This window comes from Pseudonaja textilis, chromosome 1 (assembly GCF_049901715.1).
Source record: "Pseudonaja textilis isolate UNSWEBS1 chromosome 1, rPseTex1.2, whole genome shotgun sequence".
Taxonomy (NCBI): domain Eukaryota; kingdom Metazoa; phylum Chordata; class Lepidosauria; order Squamata; family Elapidae; genus Pseudonaja; species Pseudonaja textilis.
The window spans coordinates 14222566-14242817 of NC_141990.1; the positions used below are offsets into that span (position 1 = coordinate 14222566).

The 20252-nt window shown below is 41.9% G+C and overlaps 1 protein-coding gene across 8 annotated transcripts in view; it reads right to left on the minus strand.

Annotated features, from left to right (window-relative positions):
• AUTS2 (activator of transcription and developmental regulator AUTS2) overlaps positions 1 to 20252 on the minus strand; it is a 983444-nt gene that overhangs the window by 297461 nt on the left and 665731 nt on the right. For all 8 annotated transcript variants that reach the window (XM_087926163.1, XM_087926175.1, XM_087926166.1 and 5 more), the window contains one exon: positions 9794 to 9823. In XM_087926163.1, coding sequence (XP_087782289.1) covers positions 9794 to 9823 — 30 coding nt within the window. The remainder of the gene's footprint in view (positions 1 to 9793; positions 9824 to 20252) is intronic.

A 20252-nucleotide genomic window follows, 5' to 3' on the forward strand; every position in this document is an offset into this window, starting at 1 on the left:
GGTCAATCTATTTTTAAAGCACCTGTAAGCCAGACATGGAATAATGGACAGAAATGTAGCAAGGAGAGATTTAACCTGGAAATAAGGAGAAACTTTCTGACGGTGAGAACAATCAACCAATGGAACAGCTTGCCCTCAGAAGTTGTGGGAACGCCATCACTTCAGACTTTCAAGAAGAGATTAGACTCTGTCAGAAATGGTGTAGGGTCTCCTGCTTGGGTGGGGGGTTGGATTAGATGACCTACAAGGTCCCTTCCAACTCTGTGACAAGCTAGTTGCAAAGTGCCCACAGATGTTCACATGGCTGTGGGACACGGCAACAGTCACAAAAGCATGATTTGATCACAAAGCTGTTTACTTTTTACACTGTCATAACTTAGAATGGTTGCTAAATGAGGCAGTCAGTAAACGAAGTCTACTTGTAATGAAGAGCTTCAGAAATGGCTCTATCATCCTAGTTCATTCAGTCCAAAATGACTTTATGATTTACCTAGCATGGGGAAAATCAAACGACTTCATATTTCAATTGTTTCCTCACCTCTCACCCCAGGTTTTTACAAATCCATGTTCTATATGTTGTGGTGATGGATTACTCCACTCAAAAAGGGGGTGGACTAGATGATCTGTGAGATCTCTTCAAACTGTTCTATCAAGGATGCTAAAATTTAGCATCGTTTATAATTCTCCTCTCTTTGAAGGAGATGGGTGGCTCTGGAATATGAAATATAAATAAGGGGCTGCCACAAAGAAGAGGGAGTCAACTTATTCTGCAAAAACACCTGCAGACAGGACAAGAAGCCATGGATGGAAACTAATTGAGAAGAGAACCAACTTGGAACGAAGGAGAAATTTCCTGACAGTGAGAACAATTAACCTGTGGAATGACTTGTCCAGGGGTGGGATTCTACAGGTTGACACCTATTTGCTAGAACCGGTTGTTAACTTTCTAAGAAGTTTGGAGAACCAGTTGTTAGAAGAAATTACTGGGCTAATCCTGTAAGGAAGGCGGGAAGGAAACATTCTGGTGTTGCTTACAGAAACTGCCTCTCCATTAACCCTTATTATATTCTTGGCAGGACTAGACTTCCTGTCTCAGGAACCTCTCTGGAGTTTTTTCCCCCTCCTTTGCTGGTACTTTGCTTGTGTGGAGTGACCATTCAAAGTTACAATGGCACTGAAAAAAGTGACTTATGACCATTTTTCATGCTTACGACTGTTGCAGCATCCCCACAGTCATGAGAGGCCAGGCAAGGAGATGCGTGCCTCAATGTGAGTGATGTTGAGTTGGCCATGCCCAGCCAATAACATGACCACCAAGCCACGTCCACCCAGTCACATGACTACCAAGCCACGCCCACCTAAGCCACTCCCACAGAACCGATTGTTAAAAATTTGAATCCCACCCCTGGACTTGTGTAAAGGAGTTGTGAATGCTTCAACATTGGAAGGTCTTAAAGAAGAGATTGGATAACCAATTTGTCTGAAGTGGTGTAGGCTTTCCTGCCTGAGCAGGGGGTTGGACTAAAAGACCTCCAAGGTCCCTTCCAAACTAAATAATTTATAAATAAATCAGTCCTACCCCTGGTCAACCCTCCCCCACCGTTTTTCAATTTGCTGGCATGTTTAAAAATGTGAGATTGTCATAAGTAGGGATACAGAACACAGTTTTCCCCTAAGCAAGTTGCTCTGGCTATCCTCCACATCTCCCAGCCTAGCAGGCTGGCCCTTTCCAGTTCAGCTGACTGTGAAAGAAAGCATTTGGCTGTAGATTTCCACGAATGGATTTTTTTCAACTGCCTCTGGGATCAATTTGTGGCCCATATCCAAAGAGGTTTTGATAGATAGATAGATAGATAGATAGAGAGAGAGAGAGAGAGAGAGAGAGAGAGAGAGAGACAGACAGACAGACAGACAGACAGACAGACACGTGGATAGGTGGATAGAGGTAGGTAGGTAGGTAGGTAGATAGAGGTAGAGGTATACTGTAGATATTTTATTTATTTGTTTATTTGATTTGATTTGTCAATCACTTACAAAATAATAGGTATAAGTATAAACATGAGTAAGAATACAGAAAATAGGTACAATTAAATGCATGCCCTTTACAGACCTCTTAGGAATGGGGTGAGGTCAATAGTGGATAGTTTGAGGTTAAAGGAGTTGGGGTTTGAGGATGTAACTACAGAGTCAGGTAGTGTATTCCAGCCATTGACCACTCTGTTGCTGAAGCCGTACTTTCTGCCATCAAGTTTGGAGCGGTTAACATTGAGTTTGTTATATACCAGTAGATATAGATAGATATGCCATTTGTGGATGGCCTCTGTTTTGCAGTACACTAGATTCTCACCAAAATGAAAAAACATGGAAATAAAATTAAAATCAGGTAGGTGATGGAATCTGCTCAGCACCAAGAAGGGTGTTACTGTGCAGACTGATGGTAGACAAAGCTCCATGTCAGGGGTGGGATTCAACCAGTGTTACTACCAGTTCGGTGACGATATTTTGCACGCTAGATGTGCACTGCACCCACATGTACAAAACCTTAAGCTGGGCCACCCAGGTGAAAAGCACAGCACACAGGTGCGCAGCATTTGAAAAGCCTCTTTTTTCCTGCTTTTTCAACCTCAGCTGTGCCACACAAAGCAGCTGAGGTTGAAAAAGCAGGAAATAAAGGACAGGTAAGAGCCCTGGTGGGCAGGTGGGCCAAATAGCAGCAGACACAGAACTGGTTCAGTGTCTGCTGCTCTTCAGAGCTACCGGTTCTATAAGAGCCAGGCAGAACCGGTAGCATCCCACCCCTGCTTCATGTTTTGAGACCCAGACAGAAGAGAACTGTATGCATTGTGCCCTCTTTTTGACTCTGAAGAGCAGGCGTGTCCAACCTTGGCCACCTGAAGCCTTGTGGACTTCAATTCCCAGAATTCCCCACTGTGTTACAATTCTGGGAGAATTTTGGGAGTTGAAATCAACAGGTGTTGCCAAGATAGGACACTCCTGCTCTAGATAGTGTGCCTAATTGGACCTCAGTAACCTCTCTGCGCTAAAAAAAACCCTCCCCAATATTGTCACTTTTTCACATTCTCTGCCACACATTCAGGCTGATTCCAAAGGACAGCCATGGAAGTCAGGAGCAAAGTGACATGGAACAGAAGGAGCTGCCGATCCAGCCCGGGCGCTGACATTGAATCTCCTTGGTGAAGGCAGCGAGGGCCTTGGAGATATCCATCAGCCTGCCTGCCTGCCTCCAGCATGAGCCGAAGTGGGGAAGTTGCCGGAGAAGCTAGTAAAATTTTAATGCACTCTGTAGTGCGGTCATGTCACACTCACTCATGGCAAATAATCCCCGATGCCTGCAGAGGTAAAATGGAGCTGTAACGTGCTCGCCTCCTAACCCGAGCTGACAGCGATGATGTACGACTACCATTAGCGGAAAATATCACTTCAACTAACCCATGATCCAGCTCTGCTAAGGGTCATATTATCCGTGAGGAACAAATTACATTCCCAAAGTAAATACAAATTTTCAACACAAAATGGGCCCACTCCAAAAAAAAGGAAAAAAAAAAAGGAGGGAAAAGGAGGAAGGGAGGGAGAGAACAAGAAGCGAGGCACTGAATCGAACACGTGGGTGTGGAGAAAGGAAAGTGTTCGTTACCTATGACAATGAGTTGTGGAGTGACAAAAGTGACAGCCGGTGGAATGAATCATCGCCAGAAATCAGGCACGGTGTTAAGCAACCTCGGAGACCTGGGAGGTCTCATTTCTCCTGAAGCCGCAGAACCAATTCCGCCTCAGGAGTCTCTTGTGGGTGGTGATTTGCAGAGAGAAGAAAGATTGGGACTGCGTTTCCTCTCCTTTCTTGCTCAAATTCCAGGAAAGTACACGCAAGAGCAATTTGTTGCTAGTCAACACACTGGAAGGAGCCTGGCTCATTAGTTGAGCTCATGCTTTGCATGATGAAGTTTTCTCACACTGAATGGTGTGAGCTCATCAGAGGAGACCAGAGGCCTTAGATTACCTTTCCCAATTTCTTTGGTCATTGGTTGAGCTAATTCCATCTGATTGAAATTAAGAAAGGAAGGGAGCTTAGATCAATCCATCACTTTCACCATCTTGAAGTTGTCCCCGCCACCCCACCCAATCTGTGGGCACATTTTCCTGCTATGGTTTGAAAGTAGTCTCTACTTCACAGAGGAACCTCCCATCTCAACTAAAACAGTAATTGTCCCAAAGGTGCTTTTTCAGGAGGCTTTTTCATAGTGGGGAATGGAAGGAGTGTTACACTACCCTGTCAGAGCTGAAGAAGCTTCTTGGATGAGAAGCGAAATGTCTTCAAAAGAAAAAGCAAGAAAGTTCAGCTGCCTCCTGAAAAATGGGACAACCATGACCTGAATGACTGAGAATCTCTACAAACTTAAAACAGTGGTAGCCTTGGTTTAAGGGCTCCTGAGGCACTGCCTTATTCTTCCTTATCAATCATTTTGCTAGGATGCCAAATATTATTAATTCAAAATCCAGCAAAAACATTTTGGAATTATTATTTTTATTATTTTCTTTCCTTTAGCAATGCAACTAGTTTTCGATAGGGTCCTTGTGTTCTCTGAGCATGGTGGTTTTCTTGCAGTTGTTTCATTATCAAACTTGCTGTGATGATGTTGCCTAGTTTGGTAATGAAACGTCTGCAAGAAAACCACAAAGTTCAGAGAACACCAAGAACCCCACAGTTCAATCCTGAGTTATAAATATTATCTTCTGAGTTATTTTAACAACAACAAAAAAAAAAAACCTGTGGGATTTTAGTATCTATGGAGATTCTTAGTCATCCGGGTGATGGACTTTTTGGTTTTTCTTTGAAGATGTTTTGCTTTTCCTCCAAGAAGCTTCTTGTGGGGTTTTAGTGAAACAAAACAAAACAAAATGAGTGTACGGTTCTAACATTTCATTTCTTCCCTCCTGCCACTTGAAACAAAAAGGGTTTGATGAAGAGACTTGCCCCCTTGCTGGTTCAGAAAAAAAATACATGGTCAAAAAATGAAAACGAGGACATCTCTGCCCTAATATAATTTGGGATATAGTAGCCATAAATGGGACATTGCTCAGTCAGAATTCACGTTCTTCCAATCTTTCCTTCTTGATAGATCTTGTTGAAGAGACTTTTCAAGAATCATGTTTGGAAAAAAGGTATTATTTTTTGCTTTTAGGCTCAGGCCAAACTAGCCCGTCATTTCATGTCTAACTTTTCTCAGGATTTTCCTTACTTTTAATGCTATAAGCGCCTGCCATTTTCAGACAAGGGACGGGGGAGCACAAAAAAAAAAAAGAAAGAAAGAAAAAGAGATAAAGAAAAATCCCAGTGATTACTATCTGTCTGAATGAAAGGAAGTTCCAACTTGTCAGTTAAACAAAGCAATAACACAGCACTCTCCTTTATAGTCTATGTTTTCATCCAACAGACCATTATCGCATCATGCCAGAGTGTTCCCTTCTCCAGGTCACTTGGTTTAAAATGACATGGATAATGCACATGTCAGGAAGCTGACAGCTTCGACTGTCCTTCAGAGATTTAAGAAAAGAGAGAAAAGAAGGGGAAAAAACCCCCACCAAACTAGCGAAGGAGAGAAAACACGAATGCCTGTTTCTTATCTGAGGCCCACGCCTCGGGTCTATCTTGGAAATCAGGCAGAACATGATTTCTCCAGGGAGCACTTTTTTCATTTCCTGATTTTAAAGAAATCAAATAAGCACCATTCATTCTTCATCTGAATATGCTTGACCCGTTCAAACGATGGCATGTCGCTCCCCTTCCCTTTTTTTTTCTTTTTAAGAATACAAGCAACGTATGTGGAATTGGCAATGAAGGGAACGCAACACCATCGAGAGATGCCGGAGCACGAAGGGTTGAAAGCATCTTCTCTAGAGGGAACCGATTCAATTTAAGAAGGTAACTTATTTTTCTTTTAAAATTTCATGCAGAATGAATTCATCACTCCAGGTAAAGGGTGGGGAGAAATTAAAAAAAACACCTTGAAATCGAAACGCTCGAGGGGAAGAGGAGAACCTGGGACTTCAAGGCAAGTTGTGTGAGATCCATCATCACCATCTGCTGAATGTGGCCAGGAGATCCTTTGATCAGTTGTATCCCTTTCTGGACTTAGAGGCATAGCAGACCGTGTCCCATGCCTCGGTCAGCTTCTGATTGGATTACAAATATATAGATACAGATTAACAGAGTTGGAAGGGACCTTGTAGGTCATCTAGTCCAATCCCCCATGCAAGCAGACCTACACAATTTCTGACACATGGCAGTCCAGTCTCTTCTTGAAAGCTTAACAGGTAACAGATAATCAGGGTTGGAAGGGACCTTGTAGGTCATCTAGTCCAACCCCCCCCCCGCCCAAGCGGGAGACCCTACACCATTTCTGACAAATGGCAATCCAATCTCTTCTTGAAAGTCTCAAGTGATGGCGATATGGAGCTTGCACAACTTCTGAAGGAAAGTTGTTCTATTGGTTGATTGTTCTCACTGTCTCCTGACTTCTGGGTTGAATCTCTCCCTGTTCAGCTTCCATCCATTATTCCTTGTCTGGCGTTCAGGTGCCTTGGAAAATAGCTTGACCCCTTCCTCTCTGTGGCAGCCACTCAAATTTTGGAAGACTGCTATCATGTCTCCCCTGGGCTTTCTCTTCACTAGACTAGCCAGGCCCAGTTCCTGCAACTGTTCTTCATATGTTTTAGTCTCCACTCCCCTAATCATCCTGGTTGCACTTTTTCTAGAGTCTCAACATCTGTTTTATAGTGTGGTGACCAGAACTAAAACCATTCACTTAATGACTGTTCAAAGTTACAATAGCACTGAAAAGAGTGACTTACAACTGGTGCCCCACATTTAAGACTATCACATCATCCCCCACATTCACATGATCGAAATTGGGGTGCTTGGCAACTGGCATTTATTTATGATGGTGGAAACATACCAGGGTCACGTGTCCCACATTTGTGAGTTTCCCAGCCTGCTTCTAAGAAGAAAAGTCAATGGGAGAAGCCAGATTTTTTTAAACAACCACACGATTCACTTAATTCACCCCTCACATCCCAGACATGAACTGTTTCAACTCTTACCCTCAAAACAACGCTATAGGGCACTGCACACCAGAACAACTAGACACAAGGACAGTTTTTTCCTGAATGCCATCACTCTGCTAAACAACTAATTCCCTCAACACTGCCCACCTACTTACTAAGTCTGTATTACTATTACTATTAATCCTCCCATCCTTCCTTTCACCCATCTCCTCCCACTTATGTGTATGACTGTAACCTTGTGGCTTGTACCCTAACAATTTTTATTGACTGTTTCCTATTATGATTTGATTGCTTATTTGTACCCCTGACTATCATTAAGTGTTGTACCTTATGGTTCTTGATGAATGTATTTTGTTTTTTCTTTATGTACACTGAGAGCCTATGCACCAAGACAAATTCCTTGTGTGTCCAATCACACTTGGCCAATAAAGAATTCTATTCTATTCTATTCTATTCTATTCTATTCTATTCTATTCTATTCTATTCTATTCTATTCTATTCTATTCTATTCTCTACCTCTACCCTACTCTCATCTCCTCTCCTATTCTATTTGCAAGTGAACTGATTTGTTACTGTACTTCGTTGCTGTTTTTTTAAAACTTAGCCTACATGACCAACTATTGCCCGTGTTATATCCTATATTGCCAGCCTTATATAGCCTCAACCCCTTCCCCCCACCATCACCCATAGAATAATAAGATCACAGAGATGCAGTGGGTGTGCATTTTTACTATTCAGTTCTAGTGTGATCACTGCTATCAATTTTTGCACCAGCAGGAATAAATCACAATTAACCTTGACTTCCATGCCTTGCTCGATTGGCGAAAGGTCTGTATAAATAGATAAAACAAGAGCTGCTGCATCACGAGATTTACTTCATCGCTGACAAAATTATGGTTCCTAAACTACAGATCCCATAATCAATACCAACATTATTCCCCAACAAGATCACTAATCATGCTTGCATTCCAAACAAAAATACTGTCAATGAAAGTTGTGTAGCCTGTTAATTAGTTTTGTAGTAATTTAACTGGGTTGAGAAAACACTTTTAATTTGTGTCATGCCCATTTATACATTAACAATTCCGTGGAGCTTTTTCTTCTTCTTCTGGGGGCTGGTGGGAAGGGGAACGCATGCACAACACAATTTATATTGTATGATCTATATTCATTCTGCAGTGTTCAGTGTTTTAACCGAAGAAATATACTGTAATGGTGCTGATTCAATGGAATATATTTTGCAGCCAATGAATATATATTTGAAATAGATTCCGGTGTGTTTTGGAGAAACCACTCTGCAAGTAAAATAACTTTTTAGGAGAAAAGAAAAATGTTTACCACCCAATTTTCAAGCATCAATATTCTAGAAAAGAAAAGTCGATATAGACAGTCCTCGAGTTACAACAGTTCATTGAGTGACCGTTCGAAGTTACCACGGCACCGAAAAAGTGACTTATGACCATTTTTCATATTTATGACCATGGTCACGTGATCAAAATTTGGATGCTTGGCAACTGACTCATATTTATGACCGCTGCAGTGTTTCAAGGGTCATATGATCCCCTTTTGCGACCTTCTGAGAAGCAAAGCCAATGGGGAAGCCAGATTCACTTAACAACCGTGTTACTGTGGTGATTCACTTAATAACTGTAGCTAGAAAGGTCATAAAATAGGGCAGAACTCACTTCACAAATGTCTTACTTAGCCACAGAAATGTTGCACTCAATAATGGTCACAAGTCGAGGACTACCTGTATTTAAAATAGCAGAATGACCAGTTTTGCACAAATAACCAGAATACTGTCAAAGTTACATAATGAACTACATGGTCCCACCATCCAGAAAGCAACAAAATATTTTTAAAGGAAGTAATAACTGCATAACAAGTCCATGTTATTTTCTAAGGAAGTCTGGATTAAAATATCTACAACCTCTTGCCATTGGGGATGTTGAAAGTGGATGATAGACGTGACCCAATTACCTATCCTTGGTTCCAAGCAACGATTCTTAACCTCTGTATCGTTAAGATGCGTGGACTTCAATTCCCAGAATTCTGGCTTGGGAATCCTGGGAGTTGAAGTCCACACATATTAAAGTTGCTGAGATTGGTTTTAAAAGTAGCCATTGCGGATGCATGCATGACTCCATTTTGGGTAACCATCTAGAATCACAGGATGTTCTATGCCTCAAACAAAGGGGCAAACAGGACATTCCCACTTTAGAGCTATTGAAGTCTACTACAGTAAGTGAATTATGGATCCAATAGATCAGGGGTGTCAAACTTAAGGCCCACGGGCCGTATCTGGCCTATGGGGTGCTTAGATCTGGCCCGCAGGGTCACTCTGGAAACAGCGAAGGACTGGTCCACGGTGCCTTTGCCAGTGAAAATGGAGCTAGGGAGCCCATTTTAGCTGGCAGAGTGCTCGGGCCCCCCCAGGGCCCCCCCAATATGAGTGATGTTGAGCTGACCACGCCCACCCCCGGATCAAACACAACCCTGATGCAGCCCTCAATGAACTCGAGTTTGACACCCCTGCAATAGATCAATAGAGAAGAAATCGTCTTTGATCAAGCATGTACCATGATGGAATGTTGAGCATTTTACATACCTCAGACTAAAATTCACATGAACTAAAAGGAAACATGAGAACCATGAACCATACCAGAAATAGCCGTAAAAGGGGGAATAAGACACCAGAAACTGACTTTACCTTCTCTTCTTGATCACTGTCGCTGTCACACTGAAAGAGAAAGGAAGAAATCACCTTCAAAAACAAGCCACAGATATCGAAAGTGTTCTGTGTCAAAAGAAAATTCATTTCAAGGGTGTAACCTACAGAGGTATAATCTTCCAGAACACATTCAAGTTTTTTTTTCTGCAGGGTTGAAAATGGCCCACCCAGTGGAGGAACACAGCATGTCTGAATAATATCAAATACAACCTCAATTACATGGAACAAGTTTGTCCTCTATTCAAGGTCAATATTTTCCCTACATTTTGGCCAAGTTAGCCAGACTAGGAGAAATCTCAGCATCTAACTGACCTTGTCTGGGCATGAAAGCTAAGCAGATTCAGGCCTAGTTAGTATTTGGATGGGAGATTATCAGGGAACGCCAAGGCTGCAGATTAGCTTGAAAAGTCAACAAACAACACCCTGGAAGAAGGCAACACCAAACAACACAGTATTGCAAAGAAAACTGCATAGTTGTGTTCATAAAAATCCCGGAATTGAATTCAACCTAAAGGGGATTGGACTCTACATTTTCTATAGCAGATAGGAGGAAAGTTCACTGTCGTAAATGGTAAATCTTTACTGGTAGTTCTCGACTTACAACCATCATTGTTAAGTGAGTTTTGCCCCATTTTACAACCTTTCTTGCCATCGTTGTTAAGTGAATCACTGCAATTGTTGAAGTTAGTAACCCGATTGTTAAGGGAATCTGACTTCCCCATTAACGTCGCTTGTCAGAAGGTCGCAAAAGTGGATCACCAGGGACATAGCAACCATCACAAATATGAGTCGGTTGGCAAGCGTCTGAAGTTTGATCACGTGACCATTGGCATTCTGCAATAACTTTCAATGGTCATTAAATGAGCTGCCGTGCGTCGAGGACTACCTATAACTGGTTTTAGGATGCATATCAATTGGGCTGCAACAGAGACTGTTTAATGATTTTATCATTTCAAATAATGACAAGTATAAAACACTGCTCCAATTAATATGGTTACGGGATAATTTAAGGTGAGCGACTGATTCATCCATCCATTCATTTCCAAGAGCAATATATGAGATATACACAGTTACGTGGAAAGGGAGTCATTAAACAAGGCTTCATAGAATTCCTAAAGAGATCCCTAAGCCTCCTTATCAATCCTGCAGAAACCCCAATACATGATTAGTTATTTTTAAGTGAGAGAAAAAGGAAGCGCCCTTCTACAATTCTACAATAGCGTGGAGGATCCTTCCCAGTTTAATGGTGCAAGAATAAGGATAACAATAGCACTGGCAATAACTCTTAGACTTATATACCGCTTCACAGTGCTTTACAGCCCTCTCTAAGTGGTTTACAGAGTCAGCCTATTTCCCCCAACAATCCGGAATGGAATGGAGCAGAGCAGAACAGAACAGAACAGAACAGAACAGAACAGAATGCTTTGTTGTCACTTGAAATGGATACTAATCAGCGTACTTTAAAATGAAATGTCATTGCATTCAGCTCTCAAAAGGTAACCATTATGCATATATCCACATCCACACTCATATATAGCACAGAAAAACATCCAGTGCCCATTTCTTGCCCCATCTGCTACCCACCTAGCAATTTGAAAACCTGCAAATGTGAGTAGGTAAATAGGTACCAGTTTAGTGGACAGGTAACCAGTGTTCTGTGCACCTTTGGCGTATAGTCATGCTGGCCACATGATCATGGAAATTGTCTTTGGATAATGCTGACTCCCTCGGCTACTGTCTTGCCCATAGTACCATAGTCTGGATCATCAGCTTTGCTCATGAACTGGGATTATGACTTCAACTTTACTTTTTGAACTCAACTGTGAATGCCTCTGCAAGTTTCAGTATGATGCCTCTAACCCAGTTCAACAAAACACACCATTACATATTAAGTGCTGAAATAAATAAATCTGCTCACTCACTCACTCATTCACTTACTCATTCATTCATTCAGTGTACACAGATTCCCATGGCAAAGCAATGATGTTGGGTGCTATAGAGAGGATTAAAATAAAGCAGAGCAAAATAAAAACAGTAACATAATATGCAAAATGCTGTAAACAATCTCATTAGCTAGACATGATGGTCTGGTTCATATACCACCTCCAGAATGTCAAAATATGTAAACCCATTTTGGCTGAATATAAACAAGTTGTATGAACACAGCCATCAAGTCTTATCACCGATCAGTTGTAGAAATTCGGTATGTTTAATGAAAAGAAGGACTGGGGTGACATGATAGCAATGTTCCAATATTTAAGACAAGGGCCTTCAAACTTGGCAAGTTTAAGACTTGTGGACTTCAACTCCCAGAATTCCTGAACTAACATGACTGGAGGAGAAATGAAGTCCACAAGTTGAAGTCCACAAGTCTTAAAGCTGTCAAGTTTGAAGACCCCTGATCTAGGGGGTTGCCATAAAGAAGAGGGGGTCAACTCCAAAGCATCTGAAGACAGAACAAGAAGGAATGGACCAAGGAGAGATCGAACCTAGAATTAAGGAGAAATTTCCTGAGAGTTAGAACAATTAATCAATGGAACGGCTTGCCTTCAGATGGCTTCAACAATGGAGGCTTTTAAGAAGAGATTGGAATTATCTGAAATGGTAGAGTGTTTCCTGCTGGAGCCAATGATTGGATCAGAAGTTCTCCAAGGTCCCTTTGGACTCTCTTATTCTGTTATCTACCTACTTCAGTAATTCCAGGCTGGCCTTTTTTTTTTTTTTTTTTTGTAGATTGCAAGAGCACATTAATTTCTAATTGCTCCACCTGCAGAGGAGTAGGAGCTGGAAGCGAGAGGGAATGTCATCGCCTTTTTGCTTATAAAATTATATTTGGCATTATGAGGTGGTCTTTTTTTTTTTTAATCAGTCCTAATTCCTTTTATTGGCAAGCGATCGCTTTGCTTTAAGCAGCGGTCGGCTGTTGAATGTTGATAATGTAATATTGGGACATTTCAGGAGCCATGAAAATATTTTCCCCAGGACTGACTTATCATTTCCCTAGGATATTAGGACCTTCCAAAGGCAATCCAACTGCTTTAAAATTAAGCGATGTCTCTTCCTAGAATTCTTGGCCATGACATTAAATCGCTGCCTTGTTGTTCTGCCAGCTTGTACGTCTTGGTGAGTGTGTCAGTCTGTGTTGTGTTCTGAGCTGCACAGCTTTAACTGGGGGAAAGGAGCGAGTGTCTTTTATTTTTTTCCCCTGCCATCCACCCAACCCATAACTCATTAGATCTCACTGTGAAGCTAATCAACACCATCTGAATTTTTGCATGCGATGTTATCTTGCACTGCAGTGATGCTGCAGAGAAGGCTGGAAGCAATACAATCCCCAGGAACCACCGTTTCCACTGCCAATATATTATGCTTTCCTGCTTTTTCTGACAGTCCAGTTCTAATTTCAAGGTCCACTTAATTCTTCCATCAAATCATTACTGCCATACCCAGCAGCACCTTCTCTCCAGAGCTAAGCATATGGCAAAGGACCCAGGCCGACTGGTTTCCATTATGGAATCAGAACTGGTGCCAAGCTGATTTTAAAGGGAAATAGGCAAGGGTATCTTGGCGTGTGTGTGTGTGTGTGTGTGTGTGTGTGTGTGTGTGTGTGTGTGTGTGTGTGTGTGTGATAGAGAGAGAGAGAGATGGAGAGAGAGATGGAGAGAGGGGGAGAGAGAGAGATGGAGGGAGAGATGGAGAGAGGGGGAGAGAGAGATGAAGGGAGGAGAAGGGAGAGAGGGAGGGAGGGAGAGAGAGAGATGGAGAGTGGGGGAGAGAGAGATGGAGGGAGGGGAGGGAGAGAGGGAGGGAGGGAGAGAGAGAGATGGAGAGTGGGGGAGAGAGGGGGAGAGAAAGAGAGAGAGGGAGGGAGGGAGCCAGAGATGGAGAGAAGGGGGGAAGAGAGAGAGAAAGAGGGAGGGAGAGAGTCCCAAAGGTGCTTTTTCAAAAGGCAACTGGACTTTCTTTGTTTTTCCTTGAAGATGTTTCATTTCTCAGCCAAGAAGCTTCTTCAGTCAAGCTTCTTGGATGAGAAGCAAATCGTCTTCAAAGAAAAACAAGAAAGTGCAGTTGCCTTTTGAAAAAAGCACTTTTTGGGATAACTGTGACCTGGATGACTGAGAATCTTCATTGACAGACAGACAGACAGACAGCAACTTAAAAAGTGAAACTAATATATGAGATAGACTCATTACATGCAAAGCAAGATAGTTCAAGCTGTGATTTGTCACAATTGTGATGATTATGGCTTACAGCTCATGAAAACCCCAAATCCACAATCTCAGAAAATTAAAATATTACCTGCAATCAATAAAACAAGGATTGTAAATAGAACAATATCGGACCTCTGAAAAGTATAAGCATGCATATGTACTTAATACTTGGTTTGGGCCCCTTTTGAAGCAATTACTGCCTCAATGTGGCGTGGCATGGAAGCTATCAACCTGTGGCACTGCTGAGGTGTTATGGAAGACCAGGATGCTTCAATAGCGGCCTTCAGGTCTTCTGCATTGTTCGGTCTCATGTCTCTCATATTTCTCTTGGCAATGCCCCATAGATTCTCTATGGGGTTCAGGTCAGGCAAGTTTGCTGGCCAATCAAGCACAATAATCCCATGGTCATTGAACCAGGTTTTGATGCTTTTGGCAGTGTGGGCAGGTGCCAAGTCCTGCTGGAAAATGAAGTCAGCTCATCTGCGGAAGGAAGATGAAGTGCTCCAATATCTCCTGGTAGATGGCTGTGTTGACCCTGGACTTAATGAAGCACAGTGGAGCAAAACCAGCAGATGACATGGCTCCCCAAATCAACCCGGACTGTAAAAACTTCACACTGAACTTCAAGCATCTTGCAGTGTGTGCCTCTCCATTCTTCCTCCAGACTCTGGGTCCTTAGTTTCCAAATGAGATGCAAAAGTTGCTCTCATCAGAAAAGGGGACTTTGGACCACTGAGCAACAAACAAGGTCTGTTTTTCTTTAGCCCAGGTAAGACGCTTCTGACGTTTGTTGTTCGGAAGCGGCTTGACAAGAGGAATATGACATTTGAAGCCCATGTCCAGGATCCGTCTGTGTGTGGTGGCTCTTGATGCACTGACTCCAGTCTCAGTCCACTCCTTGTGAAAGTCCCCAACACCTTTGAATGGTCTTTTCCTGACAATCCTTTCCAGGCTGCAGTCATCCTTGCTGCTTGTGCACCTTTTTCTTCCACACTTTTCCCTTCCACATAACTTTCTATTAATGTGCTTTGATACAGCACTTTGGGAACATCCAACTTCTTTTGCAATTACCTTTTGAGGCTCATGGAGGGTGTCAATGATGGTCTTCTGCACAACTGTCAGGTCAGCAGTCTTTCCCATGATTGTGATTCCTACTGAACCTGACTGAGAGACCATTTAAAGGCTCAGGAACCCTTTGCAGGTGTTATGGCTTAATTAGCTGATTAGAGTGGGACACTTTGAGCTAGAATATTGAACCTTTGCACAATATTCTAATTTTCTGAGATTGTGGATTTGGGGTTTTCATGAGCTGTAAGCCATAATCATCTCAATTATGACACATCACGGCTTGAACTATCTTGCTTTGCATGTAATGAGTCTATCTCATATATTAAGTTCACCTTTTAATTTGCATTACTGAAATAAATGAACTTTTGCATGATATTCTAATTTTTCGAGTTTCACCTGTATGTAAATATTGATTTTTTTATTAAAAAAGAGCAACTTTTACCCCAAATCAGGCAAAACAGGCAGGCAGATTGAGTTGCTCACAGAATCATTCAGTGATCTATCTATCTGCCATTGGCTAGCTCAGTCTGTCACAGAAAATTTTCTTGCCATGAGCCTGCACTGAATAATAGAACCTTCAGTCCTAAGGGAGGTTCGGCTGTGCTTAAAAGCAGAGCTGAAGATCTAAAGACTAGCTAGAAAGCAAGAAATCCAACCATTTCCTGCTTCCTAGCTAATCTAAATCTCCCGACCCAGCAGAACAGCTGATGGTCGGAAAAAGGAAAAATAGCAATTTAGCAGGCAAGTTTATTGGGGAAGGAGTGAGTGGGTGGGGAGGGTTCCCGCAGGCCATGTGGGCAGTGCAGCATTGTGTTTCTGTGCAGCCTGGATTAATTGCTTTGGTGGGGTGCTCTGGGGGTGAGATTTTTCTGCGGCCCACCAAAATTTTCTTGAGGCCCACTGGTTGGCGGCTGCTAGTGTAGATTTTGCCAAATTACATTTCAAATTGCTACAGAATCCAAATCATATGTTCTACAACAATATCAATTAAATACAGGTAGTCCTGTACTTACAACAGTTCATTTAGTGACCGTTTGAAGTTACAATGGTGTCGAAAAAATTCAAACCTCCAAACTGCTGACCTTTCTGATCGACAAGCTCAGTGTCTTAGCCACTGAGCCGCTGCGTCCCAATACTAGTGACAATAACCTCACTTAAATTCCAGGGTGGGCAATCTTTTCAGGCAGCAGGTGCCATTCAACAATTGTGTTCAATGACCTGGCCATATATTATGAGTTCCAAGAACACAGATTGTAAGGGTTGTCGTGTCATTAAAAAAATCATTTGTAATTTAATCGAAATAATAAAGTTGGGAATTGTTGGACATCATCAAGAACTACTTGTTGATTTACTGTTTTTTTTTTTGCTTTTTTCACACACAAGGAGTACACTGGGAAGTGGATGGTCTCTGTTAATGTTATTCCATATCCCTGAAGAATAGTTCAGCTTGGAGGAGAAAGGGGCTGGCAAAGCCAAAAGATAGATGAATGAATAAATGAATGAATGAATGAATGAATGAATGAATGAATGAACGAATGAATGAACGAATGAATTCTTTATAGCACACAAGGGATTTGTCTTGGTACATATGCTCTTGGTGTACATAAAAAGGAAAGATTCATCAAGAATCATAAGGTACATCACTTAATATAGTCATAGAGTACAAATAAGCAATCAAATCATACTAGGAAACAGTCAATTTAAAAAATCATAAGGCCAGAAGCCATAAAGTTACAATTCATACAGTCCCAATTGGGAGGGGATGGGTGATAAGGAGTGACGAGAAGATTAATAGTAATAGTAATGCAGACTTTGTAAATAGTTGGACAGTGTTGAGGGAATTATTTGTTTAGCAGAGTGATGGCATTTGGGGAAAAACTGTCCCTGGGTCTAGTTGTTCTGGTGTGCAGAGCTCTATAGCATCGTTTTGAGGGAAGGAGTTGAAACAGTTTATGTCCAGGATGTGAGAGGTCTGTCAATATTTTCACAGCCCTCTTTTTGACTTGTGCCATATACAGGTCCTCAATGGAAGGCAGGTTGGTAGCAATTGTTTTTTCTGAAGTCCTAATTGCTCTCTGGAGTCTGTGTTTGTCTTGTTGATTTACTAGATTTTTTTTGCTTTTTCACACAGAATAACGAGGAGTACACTGGGAAGTGGATGGTCTCTATTAATGATATTCCATATCTCTGAAGAGTAGATCAGCTTGGAGGAGAAAGGGGCTCACAAAGTCAACAGATTAGATCCATAATGGAATGGTGACTTGAACTTCACTTTTCCTGGTTCAACTCCCACATTTTTATGGCAACACCACACTGTTGTAGAAACTATGACCGCAAATGGCCTGTTTAGAATCACTTGTGTGAGATGGGTGGCCATATAAATTGTTTATATAAATCAGAAAGGCTGTTGCTGGCAATGCACTGATACCTCTTCAATTAATTTAGGCACCATCCAATGAAATATTGCATAAACGAAGTTGTGTGCCCCTCTATAGAACTTCTTGATGTGGCCCTCAATGAAATCAAGTTTGACACCCCTGTCTTAGACCATTCCAGAAAAAAATGTCCAACTTTTCCTTGAAACCTCTAGAGATGAAGCCTGCACAACTTCAGGAAGGAGACTTGGTGTACTACTTAATAGCTTTCGTAGTCAGAAAATTTCTTCTCATTTCGAGTTTGGGTCTTGAAAGAATGAAGAATTCCCCGATTCTTCTGTTTCTTCTATCTTCAGTTGAAGTGATTTCAGTTTAGCTGGGCAAAAGTTTATTTTGCTGTCTTGTGAATTTCTGGCTAAAATCTGAGCTGGCTGAACTTCTGGTTAACTGCATGTTTTGCCATATGAACTGAAGCTGGCCTCTCCAAGGATGAGAAAACTAGCCTCTGAAGCCGCACACATTTCAGTGTATCTTGCAAGGAAAAAAGTCCCACTTTCATATTTCAAATCCATTTATTGTTGACATCTGGCATCTTCTCCAGCTGGGAGTATGCTGTTAATGTATCTTTGCCTCCTTCTCCTTCTCGCTCTACAAGAAACGTAAAGAGACTCCAGGGCAAACCCTGGCCAACCTCCTGGAATGCCTTTCTGAGTTGCTAACAATATCCTCCTGCATCTCTTCTTCCTAGGACAAGCTGACAGTTTAGGAAGAGGGCAAAAATGAAGTTGGAGCAGCACCGTCCGATCTCCTTCTTCTGAAACAAGGAGGAAAAAAAATGGCTTCACCACTGAAATTATGTTCTTTCTGTGCCAACTCAGAAAGCTCAAACTGCCCAAGGAGCTGCTGATACAGAGGAATTATTGAGTCTGTCATCTGCACCTCTATAACTGTCTGGCTTGGTTCTGCAACCCAACAAGACAGACATAGACTCCAGAGAGTAATTAGGACTGCAGAAAAAACAATTACTACCAGCCTGCCTTCCGTGGAGGACCTGTATACTGCATGAGTCAAAAAGAGGACTGTTAAAATATTTATAGACCCCTCACACCCTGGACATAAACTGTTTCAACTCCTACCCTCAAAACGATGCTATAGAGCACTGCACACCAGAACAACCAGACACAAGGACAGTTTTTTTCCCGAACGCCATCACTCTGCTAAACAAATAATTCCCTCTACACTGTCCAAATATTTACAAAGACTGCACTACTATTACTATTATTCTTCTTATCACTCATCACCCATCCCCTCCCACTTGTGACTGTATGACTGTAACTTTGTCGCTTGTATCTTTACGATTTATATTGATTGTTTCCTAGTATGATTTGATTGCTTATTGTACCCTATGACTATCAATAAGTGTTGCGCCTGATGATTCTTGATGAATGTATCATTTCTTTTATGTACACTGAGATCATTTGCACCAAGACAAATTCCTTATGTGTCTAATCAAAATTGGCCAATAAAGAATTCAGTTCAGTTCAGTTTGAAAGCAGGGAGAAAATTCCACATGCCAATTTCCTGCATTAATGTAGTAAGGTTGATCCTACAAAAAGCCTGCCTGGTTGAATCCATTTATTTATTTTCATTTATTATTACATTTAATCATGTAAGATCCCGTTTGCAATCTCTTCTTCCTTCTGCCTCCCTATTCCTCCCTCCATGAAGCCCATTGCCTCATTTTATTTCAATGCAACCTTTATCCTGGCCTAATTCATTGAGCGTGACCTTCTTCTACGAAGCCTTTGGGATATGGCATTTCTCTTTTGCCTTTTTCTAGGGATCATACAGGAATGCCCTTCTTTGTTGATTAATGGCATTTTCATCAGCTAAAATAGCTCCCCAAGAGACGTGTATCGGATGATTTTTGTTAGTATTATCTTAGCCATCACTATCCCCAGGATTGTTCCCAGTTCCCAGGCAGAAAGAAGCAAAAGGAAGCAGGAGGAAGCAGGTGGGGTGTGGGTGTTGGAAGTTGAAAGACAGCAGCGCCATTCGCCAAGACTTATAGTTAATACTGGAATTGTTACAATGGTCAATACCTTGCACAATGGAAAAGAAATAGGTTAGCAGAATCAAAGGAAGGAACAAATTCGAATGAAAGGTACAAATGCTAAGAAGTCCCAAAGATGCTTTTTCAAAAGGTAACTGGACTTTCTTTGTTTTTTTCTTGAAGATGTTTCACTTCTCATCCAAGATGCTTCATTCATCCCAATGATTCCATGAAGGTTTAAAAACAATATATTTCCCAGTTTGGTGAGGATTCCTCATGTGGCAGAAACAACAACAACTTTCTTCTTCTTTTTCTTCCTTCTTCCTCCTTCCTCCTCCTCCTTCTCCTCCCCCTCCCCACCCTCCTCCTCCTCTTCTTCTCCCCCCCTCCTCTTCTTCTTCTCTTTCTCCTTCTCCTCCTCCTCCTCCCCTTCCTCCCTCTCCCTCTCCCTCTCCCCCCTCTTCCTCTCACAATAAAATAAAGAAAATGACAGCAATTGGGACAAACAACAGCAGTAGTTTGGATGGAGACTACAGCATTGCCATCTAATTACATCTTTGGAAAAGGAACGGCGAGTCCAGACTGGATTTTAGCATCATCCATGTGCTTTCTAGGAATGGTGCCTTTTGTGCTTGGCAGCCATTCTATGAATGGGAAACCTGCCTCCCACACACTCCATAATCCATAACAGCCTTTTTTTGACAATGCCCATCGCATACTTTTAAACCTCT